Source organism: Aspergillus caelatus (genome assembly GCF_009193585.1).
Source record: "Aspergillus caelatus strain CBS 763.97 unplaced genomic scaffold BDV27scaffold_159, whole genome shotgun sequence".
In the NCBI taxonomy this organism is placed as follows: domain Eukaryota; kingdom Fungi; phylum Ascomycota; class Eurotiomycetes; order Eurotiales; family Aspergillaceae; genus Aspergillus; species Aspergillus caelatus.
Genome location: NW_022475422.1, coordinates 63,401 through 85,788, shown reverse-complemented (window position 1 = coordinate 85,788; position 22,388 = coordinate 63,401). Strand labels below are relative to the sequence as shown.

The window sequence follows — 22,388 nt, the reverse complement described above, 5'->3', positions numbered from 1 at the left end:
GCAAGAGAGTACAATTGAGTGCGCGATATGGATCATAGAATGACGGATATAGAGAAGGAACTGATAGCATTCACTAAGAAGCTGTCAATAGAACTGATTCCGGCTTAGATATTCATCAAGCGCCCAGCGTAGCGCTAGATTAAGTCGGGATGTTACTTCATAATGGATCGATCTGAGGCAAAAGCCGCTGATACTAGTGGGATTATATTTGCCAAGTCTGCATTGCATAGTAGCATAGATAGACTCGGTACTATCTCCAAAATGTAAAATATTTAAACATCGTAGGGCTAAATGAGATATGGGTACAGATGCATGTCGTAAAATACTAGACTGAGGGGTCTGCTAGTCTAGCATTAGTCGGATCTTAGTCGGCCAGTCGTACTCCGCAGCGAGCCACCATGCTGGACGTCTGAGCCCCAACCTCATCGGTAATTTGTAGCGTTGCATCGCTAAATCTTTCCAAGTTCCTACCCCTCAATGGAGTACAGGATCGCCTTCGCCGTCAAATTATATACTCCCCACTCATCCTCATCATCAGCGCCACCGTCTCCATTTTAGTCCCTGGTATATACATTTCTTTTTCTATGCGGCCCGTTTTGATCGTCACACGCTAGGGCATTACCATGCGTCTCCAAGCCACCCGCTCTCTGGCCCTCCTGGCCACCGTCACAGCCGCTGCCGCTAAGGATATCGTATCTTTCCTTTATCCCGAAAGATCCTTTCCTAACGATGCCAAGCTCATTGGCACTGTAGGTATCCCTATTCAATGAAGAGAGTAGACCTCTAACCATCACAACCAGACTGGTGGCACCCTTACTACCCTTGCATTTAACTGCGCTGAGGCTGCACCCACCACTGTTACCAGTGTCGCAGCTACTACATCCATTGCAGCACCCAACGATGATGATGACCAGTGCTGGGTCCCCGGCGCGGGTTATACCATAACGGCGGGAAGCACCACCTTTGAGTTTGCCTATACGACCCATGGCTTGTATGTATTAATCCCTCCAAAGAGCTGTAGCATAAAAGGCTTGAGAACAACAGGTCGAAGAAACTAATGAACCTAGCACCATCTCAGCCGGCTGCTCTTTCGCCAGCACCACCTACGCATCCTGCAAAGCCACTAGTACTTTCGTCTCGGACACCGGAGTTCAGAGTTATGACACCAGCTCCCGCATCCCCCATATGACCGTCACCATCACTGCCACTGAGTCTGTTTCTGCCAGTGCTACCGCCTCAGCCACAAGCTCCAGTGTTTCTAAGACCACCACTTCTGATACCAGTAGTACTACAGTGGAATCTTCCGCTTCATACTCTGCCACTTCCACTTCCACCGCGGACATTAGTGACAATGCGGCTATGCCATTGGCTACTGGAGCTGCTCAGTGGGTGGCTGGTGGCGCGGCTATGATGCTTGCCCTGGCGATAGCTTAGATATGAATTTGGACGGCAAAATTAGTTCACGAGGGGCAATTTGTTTGCTGTGTTGATGTTGCTAGCCTGTTGCGATCAATGAAACGCATAGGGGGGAGAGTGTGTGTTAGTAAAGCACGATATGAAGGAAGCTACCTAAAATCTGTAAATAGTTTGTCTAGTGATGGGCAACTATTTCCCAAGGTCCAAAGGTAGTACTTCATGCATGGAACATGGCACCTCTCCGCACTTCGATTATTGTTTTTATGAAATTCGATAGGATTAACTCCGTAATTATATCAAGAATAGAGCTTCGAATCGCGGCGTGAACCTTCGGGGATACGGACGAGAACGGTGCTCGGCCTTCAGTTCGTCCCGATGGTTTAGGTAATTCAATAAATTAGTGGAGTAGGGTCTATAACAGACTAGTGCTTAGCTTAGTCTGCAACATTCCAGCTGTATGCAAAACGGCATATTTATAATCGAGCAAGTTGGACATGCTCTATCGCCGATCCTAGTGGGCCGGAGCTTAAGCATATTCCTCTGTCAACCGTGCATGGTGAATCGGAGTTTATCTCGCTATACGCAAAGTCCGCTGGATATTACAAATCCGACGGATGGCCCTCCGATTTGCTATCAGATAAGATTGACACGTGCCGGACACCCGAATATCACGTAGCTTTTGTCAGCCTTAGTAACGCGGCGAATCTCCGGTCCAATCATCGTCTCTCATTGCAGGTCTATAGATACCCGATTCAGAAAATATCCCGAGTGTTTGTCTCCAAATCCGAGTTTTTTTACATCAGACGATTGACGTGATTGGCAATTACTTGGCTAATAAATTCTGAGCCATCTCGCCATATGTGCCATTGTCAACTCCCGTAGTACTTTTTGGCCACTCCTCCTTCCTTGAACAGGCTTGAACGACAACAACTTTCATAAAGATGAGTGAGAAGACGGAGATTGGCGAAGGCAGTGACAAGGCCGAAGTGCCACCAACTGCAGTCTCCTTTTTCGACCCCTCGCTGAAGTCCGTTCGACGTCAAGTGTTTATCCAATGGGGCCGTACAGGTGAGCGGAAAACATCTGTTCTCTGCATGTCGATTGTGCGAAACTTACTAAACGTACCCTCGTATAGTTCTCACGCTTTGCGTCTTCATCCTCTGTATCCTTTCTCTATACTGGGCCGTTCAGTTTCGTGTTGAAGAGAATCTCCATTCGCTAACAGTCTGGGTTGTCGACTTTGATGGCATGGCCGATCCGTATCGTGATACGCAACCGATTGTGGGACCTGCAGTGACGGAGGTGGCAGAGAAGCTAATCCAAACCTCTGAAACCGGCCGATTGGGATATACCATAAAATCTCCAGATGAGTTTAGCTATGATCCTTGGGCCGTGCGACAGGGTGTATATGATGAGCATGCATATGCTGCCATCATCGTCAACGCGAATGCAACTACTCTTCTCCACGATGCTGTCAGGAACGGAAATTCCTCGTACGATCCTACCGGGGCCGCGCAATTCGTTGTTATTACCGCTCGTGACGAAACGACGTATTCCAGTTATATCACACCGGGATTGACAGCCTTTGCGAACACAGTCTTGGCGGAATTCGGACCACGCTGGGTACAAACCGTTGCGCAAGAATCGCTGAACATTTCGAATGTGCCCCAAGCAATAAACCCGGCCATTGGATTCAACACTCTGGATCTTAGGCCGTTCGGTCCGGCCGCTGCGACACCGTCTGTGACGATCGGTTTGATCTACCTTATTATCATCGCCTTCTTCAATTCGCCATTCTTGATGCCAATTCACGCGCAATTCCTCAAAGGCAATCATCCTCCCCTGAAGATTCCGCAGTGGCTGCTTTGGCGTGTATGTTCCAACATCACAGCGTACTTCTTCCTATCCCTGTTTTACTCTTTTGTGTCGTTGGCCTTCCAGATCCCGTTCAGCAACTCCCCGGCACCAGATACCGTTTCTGCTAGCAACCCGAATGCCTATGGACATGGATCCTTTGTGGTGTTCTGGATGTTGAACTGGGTAGGGATGAGTGCTCTCGGTTTTCCTCTGGAGAATATGGCCATGGTCTTAGGATTCCCGTGGAGCTCGCTGTTCCTTATTTTCTGGGTCATCAGTAACGTTGCCACCGGATTCTATGCGTTGGACTTAGCTCCGGGATTCTTCCGATGGGGTTACGCATGGCCGCTGCATCGGAGTAAGTCTTCCTCTTCTCTCATCTTTAAAATTAAGACTAATGCAATCCAGTTGTCGAGGCGCTACGTACCATCCTCTTCGGGACACATTCTCGCATCGGCCTGGATTTCGGTGTCCTTTTTGCCTGGATCGGCGTATCTATTTTGTTCTTCCCGTTTGCCTCTTTCATCATGAGATGGAAGATGAAGCGGGGTCTCTAATTTGTGGTCTTTCCTGATTATCTTTGTTTCTTCTTTTATGTTTGCGCTGTTAGAAGTATAGATTAACACCTATGGATTAGAGAGAAGTATAGATTAGACCAGTATAGATTAATGATGCCATGCCTCTGTTGTTGCATTAGGTTCAAATGGTAGACTACATCAAATACAGCTCGATTGAGTCGGAGTGTAACCAAAGAAGATTCAGATATACTTTTATGCACCTGCTAGTAGTTACTACTCGTAAATATTAGCGGTAGGACCAGCCCTATTTGAAGCTTAGTTTTAGGTTGCGCAGGTCATTCAAGTAAGCCTGAAGCATGGCATGGTATGGAATTCTTAATACATAACTAACACCTCTATCACTGAAGATTTCACCAAATAGCTTCTTCGATACTGTGAAAAATGACCAGAGCTAAAATCTATTCCTGTCATGCATAAACAACTCCGTTCACTGCTCTGATGGAATGGTATAAATGTGCATGTAAGAAGGGCTCAAGCCTGTATATTTACCCACGTACCCGCGGATATAAATCCAATCGAGGAACTCTTCGCTAAGCTAAAGGCAATCATAAGACGGCATTGGCAAACCTACGAAGAGAACCCCGGCCAGGACTTTGATTATTCCCTTGAATAGTGTATCGAAACTGTTAGTGCGAGGAAACAAAATGCAGCAGGGCATTTCTAGAATGCCGGTCTGACAATCGAGGTCTTATAGAGCAGCGGAAGTCTTACTCTGAACACCATGTTGTGTTCAGCCCCTGATAGTAATATGCTTTTTACCTGGAAAGGTAGACAATATAGAATGATAAAGCCTTCTTATATACAGCGAGAACCTGTGAGTTCCCTCCTGTGGGTAGCTTTTCCATTTTCAGTATACTCATTTTCCCCAACATCACGCAATGAGCACCCATTTATCAGTTTCCAGTATATGATGTGTTATTACCTAGGGGTTGCGGCTGGCAGCTTTAGATGGACTGGTCTGTGGGATGATCCGGCCTGTAAGCGGGAATAAAGTCCTACAGTAGGTTTCAATGCTAGTGTCCTACAATAATACAGTCTGTCTTTGAACACAAGGAGTTAAGTTATTGATGAGAGCTTAATTTCTTTTCTCATGAACATCTGCATTAAGTGCGACTTTCCCGAATTTAGGATTCCCAAGCATATCACTCCTATAGCTGTGTTGAAGAGCAAGCAACCAATTGTCATTATATAACCCATTCAGACTTGTACGTTTCGATAGCTACTCGCCGCATATTCCAATATGGCTGGTCTAGTATGGTGTGGACCATGTTCCCTGACCCATAACACTGTACCTCCGATTGACCGGCGCATTGAGTCTTCCACTTAACACCACCCCGTTGTCCAGCTGGGAATCCATCTCAGATGCTCCAATCACCCCCTCCACATTGTGGATGCCTTCCAGATCACCGTCGTAGGTAATTGTGGATGACGGCACAGAGTATGCTGGGACAGCAGATGAAAATTGTCCAGTGAAGGTCCTCTGCGTATTGTCGGGCATCGTATAGATCCCGGTAAAATACCCCCTCCCATCACTGGTGAAGGTCCCCTGAGCAGTATTACTCATCTATATATAAGGCTAGTTAGATGCAGTTAAATCAAATAGGTTAGAAGATACATAATACACGACGCTTACTGTGTGTTTCAAGATATTCGGAATAAAAAAGCTGTTCTAATTTAGTTCAAATGTTACCAACGATGAATGGCAGATCTGGACTTCAAAGGGGTAAAGAAAAGAGCTGCAATTTATTCTCATCAGTATATTACCGTGCTAAAGAAGTATCATACTAATCATCTTAGCTTGAGATGATCCGTATATGACGCATGGCTAACATATTACTCGCCACACGCATCAGATGATCTAGGCCTTGATGTCATATATGTTTTCCTGGGGCAGGTCGTGTGACCTTCTATCTTAAAGTTCATCTATAATTAATGAGGTATTCTGGAACTAATCTGACATTGTTTGGTTTTCTTGATGAAGGGTCTATCAATATCATGATGGACTTGGGTCCATTGTAGAAATAATATGCTAAATATTCATTCTTGACCAGATGGGGCCAATGATAGTGTCGTATTTAATCAAGGGGCTTTAAATGAACAGTGATATAGAATCTTTATGTGGATAACTCCAGTATATTGCCGGTGCTTGACCTTTCAGCGCTGGTGAAGAAATCCATTTTACTGGTTGCCTACGTCATGAGTCATGTGTCATGGCCTGCATATGGAGAGTTGATCGAGTTTCCCCGCAAGACCCAGCCCTGGGTCGTCGGGTTTAGCGGAGAACACGTGCCACTCTAATAGCAACCCTCCCTGCTATTCATCCACTACACAAACAAGAGGTTACCTCGACAAGGCGGAATGAATCGGGACATGGAGATGACTATACTCTAACCACCACTAATACAATCCAAATTCACCGTGTAACCAAAGTCCAAGTTTTGATGATCCAAGAACCCACATATAGGGATAGCGATAGACATCTACTTCTCATATCTGGATTTGGGGGAAAGATCATAGACACCTTAGTTCTTAGGACCGTTGGTACTGTTTGCGAGTTGTATGAGCATAAGTCCCCTCGGAGGAGGTGATGAGGATAGGTGTTATTCAGGCATGGACTGTGAGGTTGGAGTACCAGGGGTGTTGGGTTGTGGAGGGGGCTTTGGAGGCTGCTGTTGAGCTTGACATAGAGTGGCTTTAGCCTAGTTGGTAGGTAATCATCCCAGTTATTGCTATTTGCTTCGAATCTCGGCACCATGCTTCTCCGTACATGATGTTCATTCCATGATACCAAACGTTGGACGTCTTTTGTAGACCGACATCTCTTATTTACTTTCCGAGTGCTACTCCCAGGAAACTGAATCCCAAAAATTAAATCACTCCTTTCTAGACGCATACATCTGAAGAAAAAGCCTCAATGTTTCCGTACAATCCGAGACACCCATTATCAACTCCACCATTCGCAGCCCCGGGCCATGCTGAAAGCTCTCCCCCGACAAAACACTGTCAAGCTCCCCCCACGTTTTCACCCTCGCAGTAAACACAGGATAGGAATCGTCGGAAGGAGCCCCAAAATAGGAAGGTGAATCCAGATATCGCCACATTGCAATATCATTGTACTCGGCATCCATGCCATGAATTAAACGCTCGATCGTGTAGCCGTCATTATTGATCACAAAAATAATGGCACTCAGTTTCTTCCGAATTATAGTGCTCAGCTCTTGGGCTGTCACTTGGAAGCTGCCATCACCAATGAAAAGGATTGTTCGTCCTTGTGAGCCCATGTTTCGCTGTGCTAGGGCCACTCCTTGGGCGGCGCCGAGCATGTAGCCGATTGACAGCCAGACACCGGAGTTTATCATGCTCACGTTTCGAGGAAAGATGAAGTCGCGTCCACCGTTACTTGCAGTGCCCGTCTCTGTTAGGATTATATCTCCGGGACGAAAGAAGTGTGACATGCGTTTGAAGAATATGTTTTGTGTCAGTACCCCTTTACTGCTGGCTGGTGGGATGCGCTTTAATGCAGATCGTGGGTTTGGTAGCTTCGGGTATGGCCAGAAGGAGAGCATAACATCCTGAAGGTGGTCAAGTACCCTTCTTAATACACCTTTCGGGAAGATATTGGAGACCTTGCCATCAATAGTGACGGAAGTCTGGTCGAAGACAATGGACACGTTGGGATTAGGGATCGTAGTGAAACAAGAGGTATTAACATTGCTGTGGACTGGACCGATATTGATGATCAAATCGCAAGACTCGACATATGGCACATACGACCCTTCTCCTACCGATGCATAAATGCCGTGGAAGTTTGGCAGAGTTTCATCTGTGATCCCCTTTCCGAAGGGTGTCGTGGCAGTTGGGAACCCGGTCATTTTGACGAGCTCATCTGCCTCGCTCACTAGTCCGTAGCGTGACGTGCCAACATCGATCAAAATAAATGGTTGCCTCGCACTGCTGATTCTCTCAACAATGATATCAGATACCTCCTGCTCAATCTCCGGGTTGTTGGAAGGTGGGCTGAGCTCTAGAGGTCGGCGAAGAGCTGCGGCGGGGACGGGCTCGAGAACCATGTCCGCCGGAACTTGCAAGTACACCGGTCGAGATTGAATCACACATTCCCGTATCAGCCGGTCAATCTGTGCGGGAGCTGTGGAAGCATCCCAAAGATTCTCTTGTGCCACCGTGATCTTGGAGTACATCTCTGCGAACATGGTGAAATCGCTTGGTTTCCCACTACACATGGAATGGTGAAGTTTCGCCCCTCGCGTCTGCATTACACGTTTCGGTGTCCCAACAATGTGAACTACCGGAGCCATTTCAGCATATGAGCCCGCGACAGCGTTGATAGCCGATAGCTCTCCCACGCCGAACGTTGTGACCAGGGCACCGATGCCTTTGACTCGTGCATACCCGTCCGCGGCGTAGCCGGCATTGAGCTCGTTGCAGTTCCCAACCCACTCCAGCCCAGCTGGAACAATATAGTCCATCATCAAAAGATTGTAGTCGCCGGGGACTCCATGGACGGCCTGCAAGCCAGCCTGACGGAGACGTCGGAAGAGATACTCCGTCAGATGAATCGTCTCAGACATGGTCATTTTATTAGTAAAGATGGCACTAAAAGAGCTTCACGACTAAAGAGCTGCGTGAAGGTTTGACGCTTGCTCTAATTTATAATTCACCAACTACGCCGAGCATATCTAGGAGGACAAGAGGAGTGAATTCTGAAACCACCCGGAGTAGTATTCCGTGTTCTTTTGATCTACAACACTGCCAAGGCCCCTAAGTGTGAAGGATTTCAGCCCTAATGCACGGTGTCAGGGCTAGTTATGGAAGAGGAGCCGGTTTTTATTCTAGATTTAAACCACTGGCACAATTAGAGTGACTGCATTGAGCTTGTAGGGGTATTGAATAGAGTTAACTATAAGCATGTTTACTTTATTTGATTCTATTCGGTGATGGCTGTTTAGCATTAACGTTTTATCTGTGGTCTTCCCCAGCCAATGCAATGGAGCAATTTCAGTGCGCGAATGTCTTCACTATCCGTTCCATGGAACGGAAAAGAACCCTTAGCCGGCAATATCACAAAACCACACATTTTCCCTATCTTCATCTCATCCCATAATAAGAGACTAAAGGCCATATCAAGCACATCAAAAAAACGCCCTATGAAATCTCCACAAATAGCATATTAATATAAATCCTAGAACTATAAGAATAATTACCTGCTTTCCCACCATACCATGTAGTAGCGGTCAAGAGCCCTACAGTCGGAACACCTTCGAACACCCCTCCCACTTTCTTCGGAACATTTTCGGATTTTTACTATATTACCTGCTCAGATGTCTTGAACTATACTCCATATAAGGTTAACAGGAACCCACACTAAGAGAAACTAAAAATGTGGGGCCGACAACGGAGGTCTCGGAAGCAGGGCAGGGTTCACTCTTTGGCTTCAATGCGTGTCTTTGCTAGCTCTGGTTCGTGGGACTTTATCCTCACAAATCCAAGGTATATCTTGAAAGTCCCTATGGAAAAGATTCCTCGAACCAACCCACTCAGGAAGTAGTGAACGAGTACGTCCTTTCGAGTCAAGCCAAGCCGACTAGTACCTTTCCTCTCTTGGCAAGTTTCGCATCATTTTAGTCTCCCCAGCGACATATGAAAGTGGGCACCGTCAGTGCGAGCTCCTTCTATGGGGTACAGTCTGCAGGAATATAGGCCCGGCTATCGCGCTAGTATCCGCACTCCACCTGCGTGGCCTTGCTTTTGGCATGGCATGGCATGACATGATAAGGGCAAGAACTTGCTTGGTTATTGGCTGATTGCAGTTGGTTGGGCCATAGCTGGGACTATAGCTGTAGATTACGGCGTATAGTGATTAATAGGTTGCTTTATACTTCGTATTCTTGGATTTTGTTTTGTAGACTTGTGTGGTGGGTTGTCGTCTGTGGTCGCATGCTGAGCATGTCTTTCGTCGATTGACCGATTAACCTTGTATATGCGGTTACTTGATAGAAGAGGAGCTCAAGAGAGGCTGGAAAGAGCATTGAGGTGGAGACAGCAAATCAGAAGGACAGAGATACTATACAAGTCTAGTTCCTATAGTCCTTCTTTAGGTAAACTGCTGTAAACCTCAGTCGATCAGCTTGCGAGTTTAGTGCTTTCTTGCTAAACAGATACTTCTGACCAACCGGAGAGACTCCGATAGCTCGACCCCCACATGAGCTTTCTATTATATTAGTAGGTCAACTATTAGCTTATGTTGGTTTAATTAGGTCACCTGCATGAACCTGTAAATAGCGTAATCAGCCTTGCGTATATATTCTCGGTCAGGGTGGTGCCCTAATTTATAACGTGTAATCTTCTTATCAAAAGAATACGCCCACCATAATCAGGGTTGCCAATAATTGGAAGAGCTTCTGCTGCGGCCTTCATTTGACATTGATTTAGTACGAGGCCAGGGAGCCGATATCGTCCTCGGTAATAGAGCAATGTAAATGTAATTCTCTGATGGTAGAAGGCTTATCAGCTCTGTCGAAGCCCTTTTTGTGTCTGGAGAGGCCTTGCCACGCTATCGAAGTATGCTAATTGGCTTCTAGGTCAGTTTACAATATAAGCTGATGAATCTGTGGGGCACTTATGTAAATACAATCATACTCGACTCTGACGTTGGGTTGCAAAGCGACAATTAAAGCTACACTGACGAGGCACCCAAAAGCCAAAGATGCTTGTGCTATAGAATGTAGACTCGATTTCGTTAGTAGTCTCCGAAACTATGTGCAAGCAGACGATTAGGCTTCACATTCGATGATTACTAGCTATCAATCATGTATCAAGCTTCCATGAGGTGATCTGAGAGCATTATGGTCCCAGCATAAGCTGTGGAAGTCATGCCAGCTAGGCATCCCCATCGGAGAAGAATCTCCCATCGTCCAACACAGCTCCGATTGCCCAACTAATCCCAGCACCAACCACACTCCCATGATCTTCATCTCGATATTCCTTTACCCGCACCTTTTGCAATCGCCCACTCTGTCGCAGACAATTTGCTAGCGCATCGGCGTTATCTTTCATTTTTCTTTCCTGCGACAAAGCTTTCACTCTCCGGTATTTATCCTCGCTCCAGCTTGGGTGGCACCGTCGGTCTTGCTCCAGGTTCCCATATATAATTATTAGAGTAGGCAAAGTGGTAGACGACTCAGGCCCTCCACCATCCATACGTTGCTTCAAGAAACGCTCTGCTTCTCCCAGAATAAACTCATTGCTCCACCATATTGAAGGGCTAATGGCAATGAAGGTATCAAAGGGCGTTATGTTCTCAAAAAGCGCATGTAATGTGCAAAGCCCGCCCAAGGAATGGCCGATGAGGATTTCTTTATTCACGCAGAGACTAGAGAAGACTTCTGCAAGCAAAGTGGTCCGTACAGCACCGACAAGGAATTCAAGAAATCGCGTTGCACCACCGTGGGGGATAGCTTGTTGCTCGCCATCGATTCCGCATGGTGCTACATAGCTATCACATGGCGGGGTGTAGTCATATTGCCTTCGCGGACTGTATGGCCTGTCTTCGATTGGATACCCAATCCCTACCACAACCGCATTATCGCTTGTTGGAAGCATTGCACTGCGGCGGGAAGCTTCAGTTGCGGTGAAGAAGAGGGCATTACCATCAAGCACATAACTAAAATAAGCGTTAGGAGCAAATGCTCTTCGTCGATAATGCTGGTAGATTGGTGGTTAACATACATGATGGAGGCACTATGACCGGGAGTCTTAGGATCATTCCAGGCTAAAGGCCACGCCACCTGAATCTGGTATGCATCGCCACCAGGATCCTTCAGCTCCAGCTGTAGTGTATTGGGAGCATGTGCAGACATGTGTAACGATTCAAAAAGTCCACGCTTCATATATCACTATAATGACAGCCAGAAATGTGTGTGTCCTCACAGTGACCTCCAAATCCCACCTAACAAACAACAGTTCTTCATGAAGAGGTGCAAGCGAGCTGGGTAGGCGTAGGTACCAGGTATTATCGTAAAGGATACCACATGCAGAACGTCGCATGTAGAATATCTAGCTCACCGAATGGGATATTAGTATATCCTTGGCCGATCTCCTTGCTTACTGTCTTTAGTATATCATTAGGTAAACAATGCTTGGCTCTCGTATCCCGGCGGTTCTAACCAACAGCAATCGTAGTTATATACCCACTATAGGGTATCTGGCTTGGCAAGGCGTAGGAAGTCAATCTAATCAGATCATCAGATACGGGATATCCGATAATAGGCCGTCATGTCCGTGTTTATGCCGAGTTTTCCGTTCTACAGATAGTAGCAGGGAGTCGGGAAGGATAGGAATTACGTGATAGTATGGATGGGTAAAGGTAGGTAGGATCGTGTTTCTAACAGTGGTGCCATTCCGGGCCACAAACATCTAGGCACCACTCGCTATGGCAATACGGAATACACTTGGGATAAATGTAACTCAAATATTTCAGCAGATACATTATAACGGAACCACTTCCGTGTTTTAAGCTTCCGCTTGTCCTTCACCTGCGCCTTGCCCTATCCTTTTCTTGAATTCAATTCTACGCCACACTGCCCTAACTGCACCCAATAATTCTTTTAAACTGCTATATTCCCCCAGTCTAGACGTACGACAATGGACCAAGAAACAATATCCCAATCGCAGCCACAGAGGCCTCCAGATACAGATTCAAGTAACAAACAGACAGACGATAGAATTACTGAGGTCCTATCCGATAGACACGATGTTGAGACCGGTTCGACTGCCGATAGTGTCCAAGCAGGAGTACAGCGAGCAGCATTACTACGAAAGACGTGGTCTAAAAAGGGCATGATAATTACTTTTATGGGGTACTACATCACCTTACGGACGTGAAAAAAGACTGCAAGCTAAAGAAGTCTCTGTTAGTCTATTTCTATATACACTCGCGACGCACTTCGGAGATTATTCCAGCCAGGTCTACATTCCATACACCACGAGTTCCTTCAAGAGCCACTCTTCGATGAGTGCAGCAAGAGTGGCTAGTAATATCGCAAGTATTACTGCATACCCTATTATTGCTAAACTGGGAGATGTACGACCCTCTTCTCCTCTCTTTTGTTGGTTCATCAAGGGCCATCAAAATAGCCATAGGTTCCAATATTAACATCGAACACCAGGTATTTGGAAGAGGAGAGATGTTCACCTTTTCGATTCTGATCACCACATTGTGTTATGCCATTTATGCTGCATGCACGAATTTATCGCAATATGCTGTATGTGAGATGGAGTCTCGTCAGACCCCCAAATATACGTTACAAACCATTACAGACTGACTGGTTATCGTTAGGTTGCTGCAGTCTTCCACTCTGTCGGTTCAACCGGCTTCGGTCTCACGCAGCAAGTCTTTATCGCCGACGTTACAAACCTGATCAACCGTGGTCTATGGTCAACATTGCCCGACTCAATATCTACTATACCGACATTATACCTTGGCACAACGATTGGGCAATCCGTGTTGGACCACTCCACCTGGCGCTGGGGCTGGGGCATGTGGGCTATCGCACTGCCTATCTGTGGTCTTCCCTTACTGGGTTCTGTATTTTTCCACCAATATCGAGCAATGAGAAATGGGCTTGGAAAAAAGCACCTTGCTGCTCAGCTTGGGTTACACGCCTCCCAGCCATGGTGGAAACAGGCATACGAACTATTATGGGTTCAGCTCGACCTCCCAGGTGGTCTTCTTCTCCTAGCAGGGTTGGCTTTGACTTTGATACCCATTTCCTTAACAGGAGCGAATCGAAGTGATCGTTGGCAGAGTGCTACATTCATTGCCCTACTCGTCGTCGGTATCGTGCTCCTCGTTCTTTTTGCGCTTTGGGATATTTTCGTCGCGAAGAAGCCATTCATCCCGTACAGAATGGTTAAGAGCAAGACGGTCGCAGCTGCTTGTTTATTAGGAGCCTTAGACTTTCTCCATTACTCTATGTTCACCGTGTTCTACAGCAGTTACCTTCAAGTAGTGGGTGGCTACTCTCCCGGACATGCAACTAGGATCGAGTAAGTACACATCCAAGACCCTTCTCTGAATCTTTTTCTACTCTCAATACGATAGGTATTCATATTTCTTTGATCTCTGATTCCTGTTCCATAGTAATGCCCTACGCGTATCCTTCCAAGTCTCAGGCATCTTCGCCGGCCTTTTCATGAAATACACCAAGCGGTCGCAAGTCTGGGTCCTAGTCGGAGCTCCTCTCTGCGTCCTTGGCATGGGCATCCTCCTCTATCTCATCGATATGGGAGACGGTAAAATGGGCAACGAGGCATCTTTTGTAACAGCAAAAGCATTAATCGGGATCGGTCGAGGATTCTACCAAACCGCATCGCAGGTCTCAGCACAAGCGGTAGTATCAAAGCAAGAAATATCCGTTGTGACAGCTGTATTCTTCGCCTCAATGGGAGTAGGCGGGGCGATTGGCACCAGGTACGTATTCCAATCGTTGAGAAATCAATATCCTTTCTCTGTCTGGGTTCTAAATGCTACAATCTCATCATCGCTGACCACCTTGTATGATAGCATATCAGGAGCAATATGGAGAAACAACCTTCCCACGAAACTACAGAAATATCTTCCCGATGAACTAAAGCCGCAAGCGATGGCTATTTTCCAGTCTATTGTCACGGCTAAGAAATATGCCAAGGGGACGCCAGCCCGGGAGGCTATCGATCGCAGTTATCGGGAGACACAACGGCTTCTAGCTATTGGAGGGTTGTGTGCTGTGTCACCCATGCTTATTGTTATGTTCTTCCTGAAGAATGTGCATCTTGATAAGAGAGATAACGTGGTCGAGGAAGCAGAGGAACGGTCAGATAAAGTAAACGGAGAACCAGGGAAGCAGGTGCCTTGAGGGGAAAGGTTCTTGTTGTTGAATGCCCAATAGTTCCATAGCAGTGAGCACGTAGTCTAGGGTCCATAACGGATAGTTGATATCTTTTAAACTCGATAATAGATTAGATTAAGATAAATGAAAATTATTTTCGCATTATCTTCCTACAAGACGAGGTACCCGGCTACAATTTTCTTGGCTCTCTGCTTTAAAGGATTGACGATTCGGTTCTAATGGGCTACGGTATTCTTCAGACTAACACTCAGAGACCAGGCGTGTCCAAGCTAGGGATTCGGTCACTGATATTATTTAGCACATTGAAGTTCGTTGTACTTTGTGCTTGAAAGGATACTCTCAGCCTAGATATCGACAGCCATCTCATTGGTAGCCCAGGCGATCTTCTCAATGAAGAGCTGCCAACACCCCTGAAAGTAGTCCAGGATCCTATAGATATCATTAAACTAAGCATTCTCCCTTGTCATCCACCCACCCAAGCTCCTGTACTGTCCATCCCATAACCGTGTTCCCCTTCCCTGGTACCTCCATCCAGACCTGGGGCACAGAATCGATAAGCCGCGTTTTCCCGAGTTCCTCATGCAAAGAATTTATCTGTTGGACCTCCCCATCGGTTAGTCTCGCGAGGCGTCTATTCTCGGTCAGCCGGCTTAGTGAGCTTGAATGCGGAATTACGACGATTCCACGTTGAACGAGCCATGACAAAATGATAGTCCCGACGGAACGGTCATAGCGTGATGAAAGAGAGGTGAGAAGACCACTCTCATAGATTGAGGAGGTGTTCGTGTAATGACTTGTAGGTCCGCCTGCTAGGGGGCTGTTCAATTTTGTCAGTTTATGAGAATTTCATTTCATTTAACACAATGGAGCTGAATAAATCAGTCGAACTTAACTCACCCCCAGGCGATGGGACGTATGCCTCGTTCCAGACAATATGGGACCAATTTTGTATTTGGATTCAGGGGATGGATCTCAATTTCGTTGACCACAGGCTTGATTTCCGTTTCTTTAAGCAACAGGTCCAACGTCTTCTGTGTGAGGTTCCCGACACCGATACCTCTGCAGTTAGGCCCCACGAGCTTCTCCATCTCTTTGTAGACCTCTATATAGGTTGGACTCTCATCAGCCGCCAATGGACGTGACATATCTTTTGCAAATCCTTGCGGCCAATGCATGATATAAATATCAATGTAGGTATCAAGCAAGCTCCGCGACCTCTCAAAAGCCGCACGAACATCATGGTGATCATCACTAGATAGCTTTGTCACAATAGTGATCTCCGAACGAGGCACTCCAGACTCCTTGATGGCTTCTCCAACAAGGTCCTCCGTTGCATAAATTTTAGATGTGTCAATCAAGCGATAGCCAGCTTTAATGGCTTGCACTATAAGACTGCGGACATAGTCCCTCTCTTCTTCTGGTAAAACTAAGCCTTCTGTAGCAGGTTGTCAGCCGTCATGGTTGAGATGTACAGCCCCTAGTCTAGGATGATTGCCACTGACTTTTCATAGCACCGAAACCTAGAGCAGGTATTTTCAGTCCTTATTGAGTACCCTTGTTAGCCTTGTATTCATGAACGGATGCGTCGAAATTATCACTATTGAATGTACCATTGTTCAGTTCGAAAATAGTCGAGCCCTGAGGGCTGTCGCTGTATCCGTCGGCCATAATACAGGTTGAGAGTTTCCTTGCGATTTAACACGGTACTAGACAAGCTGGCAAGACAAGTTTCTTTGGCAGGATAGCAGGGGACGCTTAAAAGATGGAAATATGAAAGGTTTTCAAAGGGGAGGCTAGACGGTCTAAGGCCTTTAAGGCCTCCCACCTATTATTAAAGCTACAAGGCTATGGTGGAGGAGCACCTCATGAGGGGCAAGCCAATACCACTGCCCGGGGTTGACGAGCCCTCCAATAGTTGTCGCTGGTAGAAAGATCCAAGATGTGGGGGCGGGAAATAAAGGAAGTCGCGAGAACACGTCAATTATGCAGGCGACTCGGGCGGAGAGTCAGCGTACAATATATTAACTAAGTGGGGAAGCAAAGCATTCTAGTTCTGATAATAAATACCTAGATTATAGGTACGGGCCCAATTGATCTATACCTCTCTAAACGTGTCCCAGAAATAAGATACTAGGATTCCTAGAATCCTATTTAATGGAAATTGGGAGAGAAAGCATCTTACACACCATCGTAAGCAAAAGCAATCTGCGACTGCCAACCAGTTGAGGGGCGCAGCTTACCGCAACCGGAGATTTTCGAGAACTACTGGTATCTTTTGACTCAAATTATATATATTTCCCTATACTGTAAAACGCCAAGTCTTGGACCTTGCAAGCATCTGAACCTGATTGAACATAGTCCATATAGGGTGAAAATTGAGGGTATAAAAACCCATTTGAGCTTATCTCTAGTCGTTACCCAACATATATATATACCTGTACCAGTTGGAAGACTGCCTAGCAATAGAGAATTGCCCTTGTCAGTATACACACTATGACCCATGGCTCCCACGTCGACTCCAGAAGTATACGCAGGAGTTGTAACAACCATTCTGCAAGTAGGGGAGCATACTTCAATAATTTACATACAGGCACAGATCCTTGCCTAGTGCACCTTATCAAAGACAGGTCATAGACACAGAGGGCAGAAAATCGCGGAATAATAATAAACAGACGGCTGATACCCCAGAAATCACTTATTATGTAATATTATCCTATAACTAATTTTGCCATTTTCATCTCAATACCCTTCTATATATAAATCGACGGCATAGAACGGGATACCTTTGAAAGTCATCATACATATTGCATATGTTCATCCCGCTAACGAGTCTCATCATGCGCTTTCGAAAGAGAAAGATATAATATTGAATGGATGTTATTATTATTATCTTCATATATATTGCGAATAATTCATGTGCAATCCATGATAATCATGTCACTGCTAGTAAAGCCATTTTCGGTGCATACACAGGCAGAAACTTAACAACGTTGTTCGGGAGTTCACGTAATCTTACAAAATCTTTCATGACCAAACACGGTACAGGCGGACCGGAAAAACTTAGGAAAAATGTTCCCAATCGCCTCGCCCACTCATCCTTCTCGGCTATACAAGACAATCGAGTCAACAACGAGATAGAGGTAGTCACCCTCTGTCGTGAAGCACCCATGGTGCCAAGATCCAGTCAGTTGACTGTGATCGTCACGACCTCACCCACCCCGTCGATCCCCTCGACGGAACTGATCTCCTCCGTCTTGCAGTCTTTCCACCGCCACTGCACGGACTTAATCAGCGCCCGGGTCATTGTGGTCTTCGACACCTTTGACCGCGTCGGAACTCGCTCCCGCCTGAAAAAGGGGCAAGCCACCCCCGAAGTAGCTGCGAATTACGGTGTCTACAAACAAAATGTCAAGGAGCTGATTCTACGCGAATATGCATCTTCCGATGCCAGCCCTGACCACGTGATGCAAGAATGGCAGGACCAGGCCGAATTCGGTCTCGACCACCTCAACAACGTGGTCGATCTGTCCATCACCCAGACTGACGACAAGCAAGTGACCTTCATCGAGCCCGCAGCGCGTCTAGGGTTCGGGCTGGCCGTGCGCTCGGCCCTGCGGGTCTGTGAGACCCCGTACGTCTGGGTCCAGCAACATGACTGGGCGCTCGTCGCCGATATTCCATTAGCACCGTTACTGGAGATTATGGGGTGTTCGGACGCAGACCAAGTTGCGCCGGTCAAATATGTATCGTTCCCCTCGGTGCGCATGCTCTCCTATGCTACGCAGCCTTGTGTGCTGGATTTCCCGGCCTTGCGGGCTTTGACTCGCGATCTCACGCTCGACTTTGTCCCGCTATCGCAGCCGGAGATGACCGTGCCGTTGACGCCGCTGTATTTCTGGTTTGATAAACCGCATATTGCGTCGACGGAACATTACCTCTCGCGGGTGTTCCCGAATCGGCTGACGATGCGGCGGGGGGAGTTTATTGAGGATAAGGTTGGTCAGCAAGCGCGACAGCAGATGAAGGATGGTCAGTGGCATAAATGGGCATGTTGGCTGTACTATCCGGACGAGGGGAAGCAGCTCTGTCTGGGGCATTTACAGGGTCGGACTTGGAACGGGGCAGAGGGTGAATTATTGACGAAATATGGATATTCGGAAGTCGATACAAAATCAATATAAGTCTAGATATCCCAAATCACCTTTTGGTTTTCTTTTTGGTTTCCTTTTTAGTTTCCTCAAGAAAAACATTAATCATGCATGAATTGAAGAGAATGTAGGTACGGAGTATGAGGGGAAAATAAGTCCCTGCACAATGGGCGTTGTACCACTACCCCTGCATGCAACGGACCTGTTATATTGTTGCCTTTTGGGCCAGCTTCTGCCTGACAAATTAGGCAGCGAACACCTCTTCCTGGCTGATCTCTGACCGTTTTGAATAAAAATCAGTGTGAGAGGTCAAACTCGGTTATTCCAGTCATTAATAATATTATGTAAATATTTACGTATGTGGCGGAGCTCCAAACCGGATGAATCACGGGGTAGACTAAAAATCTGAAATCCGGGACAAATTAAGGGACCCAGAAGGGGCCATGCCAATAAGTTGACCAGTCCAGGGCGGCATGTCGGGTACGGCTCGGCTGTGGAAACCTTTTCCCCTTTCAAAAATTTCACTCATAGGGCTGCCAAAATGCCTACGTATGCAAGGAGGCGCAGACAAGAAACAAGTAAGTTGTATGTAACCATGAGTTGTTCTGGTCAGCCACCCAACGACATGGCACCAGGTCACCTGCTGCTGCAGTACTTTTCGTTCTTCGTATGAAAACCGGGATCAATATGAATAAAACCCAATCACGATGGAACAAGCGAGACAGGGATTGCCGATCACCAATCGGGCTCCCGACGCCAAGCCAGAAAGAGCGAGTGGAGCATTAGACAGGAACCAACCAGCGTTGAGCCGGTCAAGTTCAGGATTGAGTTCGTTGTCAGCCCATGGTCGGCTTTCTTTGTATTGTAATAATAATATAAAGCTCTTTTTGACTTTCCCAGCCCGTCTCACCTTGATTCTTTCACCTCCTATCTCTCTCCCTCCTGTCAAAAGCTACCTAGTTTTCTCTCCTTCGTTTTCATCTCGAGTCTACACCTTACTACTAGTATATCTAGTATACACTCGCTCAAATCAAGACTCATAAACAACAACAACACAACAAAACCCCCATTCTTCAAAATGTCTGCCACTACCACTTCCGTCGCTGCCAGCGCCACCGCCTGCAACACCGTGACCTACTGGCAGCTCCCCGTCGACGATGCCGCCTGTGCACTCCCCAAGACCGGCAATTACTCCGATATCATGGACAAGTGCTGCTCCCCCGCCAAGGTGACCGATTTCGACAACGGCTGCGGCCTCTACTGTCTTGCCCAGGGCCAGAGCATCGGTGATCTCAAGGACTGCCTGCGTAAGAACGGTGCCCAGGACGGCCGCGAATTCTACTGCAAGGGCAAGGATAACGCCACCGCCACTGCCTCCGCACCGTCCTCCACCAAGACCGGCGACAAGTCCGGTACTTCCACCGGCAGCGGTGCCTCCTCCACCTCCTCCGACAGCGCCGCCTATGCCATCCAGCCTGCCGTCTCCAAGGGCGGTCTCGGACTCTTGGCCATGGTCTTCTGCTCCGCTCTTATGGGTGTTGTTGCCTAGATATTTCCTTCCTACGGGAGGTTATTGGTTTCGGGAATGATTGGGAGGGGTTTGTCTATACACTTTTGTTTTCTGCGGTGATTCGTCTTGCGATGCATCGGGCAGGACATATTATTTAATACCCTTATGATATGACCTGCTGTATTATATTTTCATTTTTTTTTTTTTTTGTCTCATGGTTTGGATGTCGGTCGGTATTGAGCTAGGCTATTCTTAATTTTAATGACTGAAAATTTCGATCCTTTTATATGAAACTTCCTGAAACTTGATGGACTCCGTAGATATGGAAACTTGAACCCGAGGAACAGTACATTTTCCAGATAAGGCATGATTGACGGTTCACTCGAGTCATGGTCCGCTTTTAGGCTTGCCGAGTGCCGGATCCTCGGTACCGTTATTTTGTCATTGGAATGTAAGATCTTTGGTTCTATGAAAGAGATCAACGAAAGCTTAAAGCTGGATCCCCATGGGAATATGGATGTGCACTAATGGTTCTTTCATTGTCGAATTCAAAAGTAGTATAGGTTGCTAGTCTACAAAGAATGAGGCTCTTCAATAGCTCACTATCTGGTAAGGTCATACAAACCCAAACAATAGCTTGTCACTATAAAGTATGCAAAAGACCCTCGGAGTTTTCTTCCTTGTTTATCTCTCCATCAAAGCCCAACCCTCAGCCCACCTTCAATTTCCCATGACATAATGGGTTTCGACTCAGATTATCTCCCACCATGGGGCTTTCTCCCTGTCGAGTAATACTTGATCGTACGTTTTGCTAAGAACAATCCATCCCTTCCCAATCCACTGTAGCAGACACGCTCCTTCCCCATCGGGGTCCTTCCACATATGTGTTGAAGGCAAACCCTTTTTATTGAGCACAGAGAGCTAGATTAGAAGAATAGAACTATCTCTGACCTTTTTTCTTTTGGCTCTTCCTTTAGTCGTAGCATCCACCCGTTGACTTAAATTGTTCCTCTTACATCAAGAGACACTGGGATCTTGCAGCAGTCGAGACACCAGACCAGCAGCGCCTTCAACTTATCTATCAATTTCTTGAACTGGATGAAATCCTCCGTGACTGGGTTCCTCTTGACCAGTTTGCATCAATATCGCGCACACCTACAGTAGAGGAAATCAATATAATCCTTCGTGCTTGGCGGTCGGATGGCCTACGTCGGAGGGCATGGCGAATATTACACTCAGACAAGGGTGCACCGTTCTTTCTACGAACCTATTATAATCCTCTGGACGACTCGGACGCAAGGGTGAAACAATGGGTAAACGCGTCGGAGGAGTTTGCCGACCAAGCATGGTGGGCCTTATTAGATGATCGGAACTCATTCAACTTTGGCTCTGACTGGCGGCGTATATACGAAATTCTGCCCGAAGTGGCCGGTCCAGTAGAGATCGACGATTACAAACGATATGCCTCGCCCGATCTTGTCAACACGGCTCGAGAACAGTTCAAAGCTTATCTTGCAAAGGAGATGAAAGACAACCCTGATCAGTGGAAGGCGAATCGGGATCACTTTATTGAGGTAGTTGCTGCAGATCTTCTCCGCACAGTGGCGGCTATGTACATGCTTATTGCAGACCAGGAGGCATTTGATACCGGCCTATTACGGCTGGTCTACCTGGATGGTACTATAGGAGATAGATACCGTGTTACAGGTGATCTAGGAAAAGATATATATTGCCTCACTGAGGCTGATCTGGTGGATCCATGATCCCTCTTTTCATGGCTTTTGTAGGGGTTCTTGTGAGTGAAAACATCGCGTTATTCTACTTTTCGGAGTATGGCGCAAACCTGGCTGGGAGTTTCTATAAGTCAATGCAACACTAAGCAATGCCTTGAGTGCATCCACTAAAGGAGCAATATTGGTCATTTAACTCGTGATTTCGCTTAACATTAAGACTAATAGGAAACAGAGTCCTT

General features: G+C 46.7%; 10 protein-coding genes across 10 annotated transcripts; 6 read left to right on the top strand and 4 right to left on the bottom strand.

The window, feature by feature from the left end:
- Window positions 1–489: 489 nt before the first annotated feature.
- On the top strand, window positions 490–1,532 carry BDV27DRAFT_24263 (uncharacterized protein). Its single transcript, XM_032076112.1, has 3 exons — window positions 490–749; window positions 801–991; window positions 1,068–1,532. Exons 1-3 carry the CDS (start codon window positions 624–626, stop codon window positions 1,432–1,434), a joined length of 684 nt encoding a protein of 227 aa, XP_031924971.1. The 5' UTR covers window positions 490–623; the 3' UTR covers window positions 1,435–1,532.
- Window positions 1,533–2,357: 825 nt separating this feature from the next.
- On the top strand, window positions 2,358–3,830 carry BDV27DRAFT_160313 (SNG1 family protein; the record flags this gene model as incomplete). Its single annotated transcript, XM_032073007.1, has 3 exons — window positions 2,358–2,484; window positions 2,552–3,631; window positions 3,682–3,830. The coding sequence occupies 3 exons, from the start codon at window positions 2,358–2,360 to the stop codon at window positions 3,828–3,830; spliced, it is 1,356 nt and encodes a 451-aa protein (XP_031924970.1).
- A 1,077-nt stretch (window positions 3,831–4,907) lies between these two features.
- Window positions 4,908–5,590, bottom strand: BDV27DRAFT_132402 (uncharacterized protein). The gene has a single exon (XM_032067871.1). It carries the CDS (start codon window positions 5,413–5,415, stop codon window positions 5,101–5,103), a length of 315 nt encoding a protein of 104 aa, XP_031924969.1. The 5' UTR covers window positions 5,416–5,590; the 3' UTR covers window positions 4,908–5,100.
- A 1,134-nt stretch (window positions 5,591–6,724) lies between these two features.
- BDV27DRAFT_147487 (alpha-keto acid decarboxylase family protein) lies at window positions 6,725–8,440 on the bottom strand (the record flags this gene model as incomplete). The annotated part of the gene is made up of 1 exon (XM_032070749.1): window positions 6,725–8,440. The coding sequence occupies one exon, from the start codon at window positions 8,438–8,440 to the stop codon at window positions 6,725–6,727; it is 1,716 nt and encodes a 571-aa protein (XP_031924968.1).
- Window positions 8,441–10,748: 2,308 nt separating this feature from the next.
- BDV27DRAFT_166551 (alpha/beta hydrolase) lies at window positions 10,749–11,728 on the bottom strand (the record flags this gene model as incomplete). Its single annotated transcript, XM_032074220.1, has 2 exons — window positions 10,749–11,532; window positions 11,598–11,728. The coding sequence occupies 2 exons, from the start codon at window positions 11,726–11,728 to the stop codon at window positions 10,749–10,751; spliced, it is 915 nt and encodes a 304-aa protein (XP_031924967.1).
- Window positions 11,729–12,497: 769 nt separating this feature from the next.
- Window positions 12,498–14,764, top strand: BDV27DRAFT_166549 (major facilitator superfamily domain-containing protein; the record flags this gene model as incomplete). Its single annotated transcript, XM_032074219.1, has 6 exons — window positions 12,498–12,727; window positions 12,786–12,951; window positions 13,037–13,132; window positions 13,207–13,916; window positions 14,011–14,340; window positions 14,434–14,764. The coding sequence occupies exons 1-6, from the start codon at window positions 12,513–12,515 to the stop codon at window positions 14,762–14,764; spliced, it is 1,848 nt and encodes a 615-aa protein (XP_031924966.1). The 5' UTR covers window positions 12,498–12,512.
- A 173-nt stretch (window positions 14,765–14,937) lies between these two features.
- On the bottom strand, window positions 14,938–16,665 carry BDV27DRAFT_24248 (aldo/keto reductase). The gene is made up of 4 exons (XM_032076111.1): window positions 16,369–16,665; window positions 16,261–16,299; window positions 15,656–16,193; window positions 14,938–15,575 (listed from the first exon to the last, which is right to left on the bottom strand). Exons 1-4 carry the CDS (start codon window positions 16,424–16,426, stop codon window positions 15,200–15,202), a joined length of 1,011 nt encoding a protein of 336 aa, XP_031924965.1. The 5' UTR covers window positions 16,427–16,665; the 3' UTR covers window positions 14,938–15,199.
- Window positions 16,666–17,840: 1,175 nt separating this feature from the next.
- BDV27DRAFT_132399 (uncharacterized protein) lies at window positions 17,841–18,953 on the top strand. The gene has a single exon (XM_032067870.1). The coding sequence runs from the start codon at window positions 17,926–17,928 to the stop codon at window positions 18,937–18,939; it is 1,014 nt and encodes a 337-aa protein (XP_031924964.1). The 5' UTR covers window positions 17,841–17,925; the 3' UTR covers window positions 18,940–18,953.
- Window positions 18,954–19,832: 879 nt separating this feature from the next.
- On the top strand, window positions 19,833–20,709 carry BDV27DRAFT_132398 (uncharacterized protein). Its single transcript, XM_032067869.1, has one exon. The coding sequence runs from the start codon at window positions 19,985–19,987 to the stop codon at window positions 20,453–20,455; it is 471 nt and encodes a 156-aa protein (XP_031924963.1). The 5' UTR covers window positions 19,833–19,984; the 3' UTR covers window positions 20,456–20,709.
- A 445-nt stretch (window positions 20,710–21,154) lies between these two features.
- BDV27DRAFT_166547 (uncharacterized protein) lies at window positions 21,155–22,179 on the top strand (the record flags this gene model as incomplete). The annotated part of the gene is made up of 2 exons (XM_032074218.1): window positions 21,155–21,199; window positions 21,400–22,179. The coding sequence occupies 2 exons, from the start codon at window positions 21,155–21,157 to the stop codon at window positions 22,177–22,179; spliced, it is 825 nt and encodes a 274-aa protein (XP_031924962.1).
- Window positions 22,180–22,388: the final 209 nt, after the last annotated feature.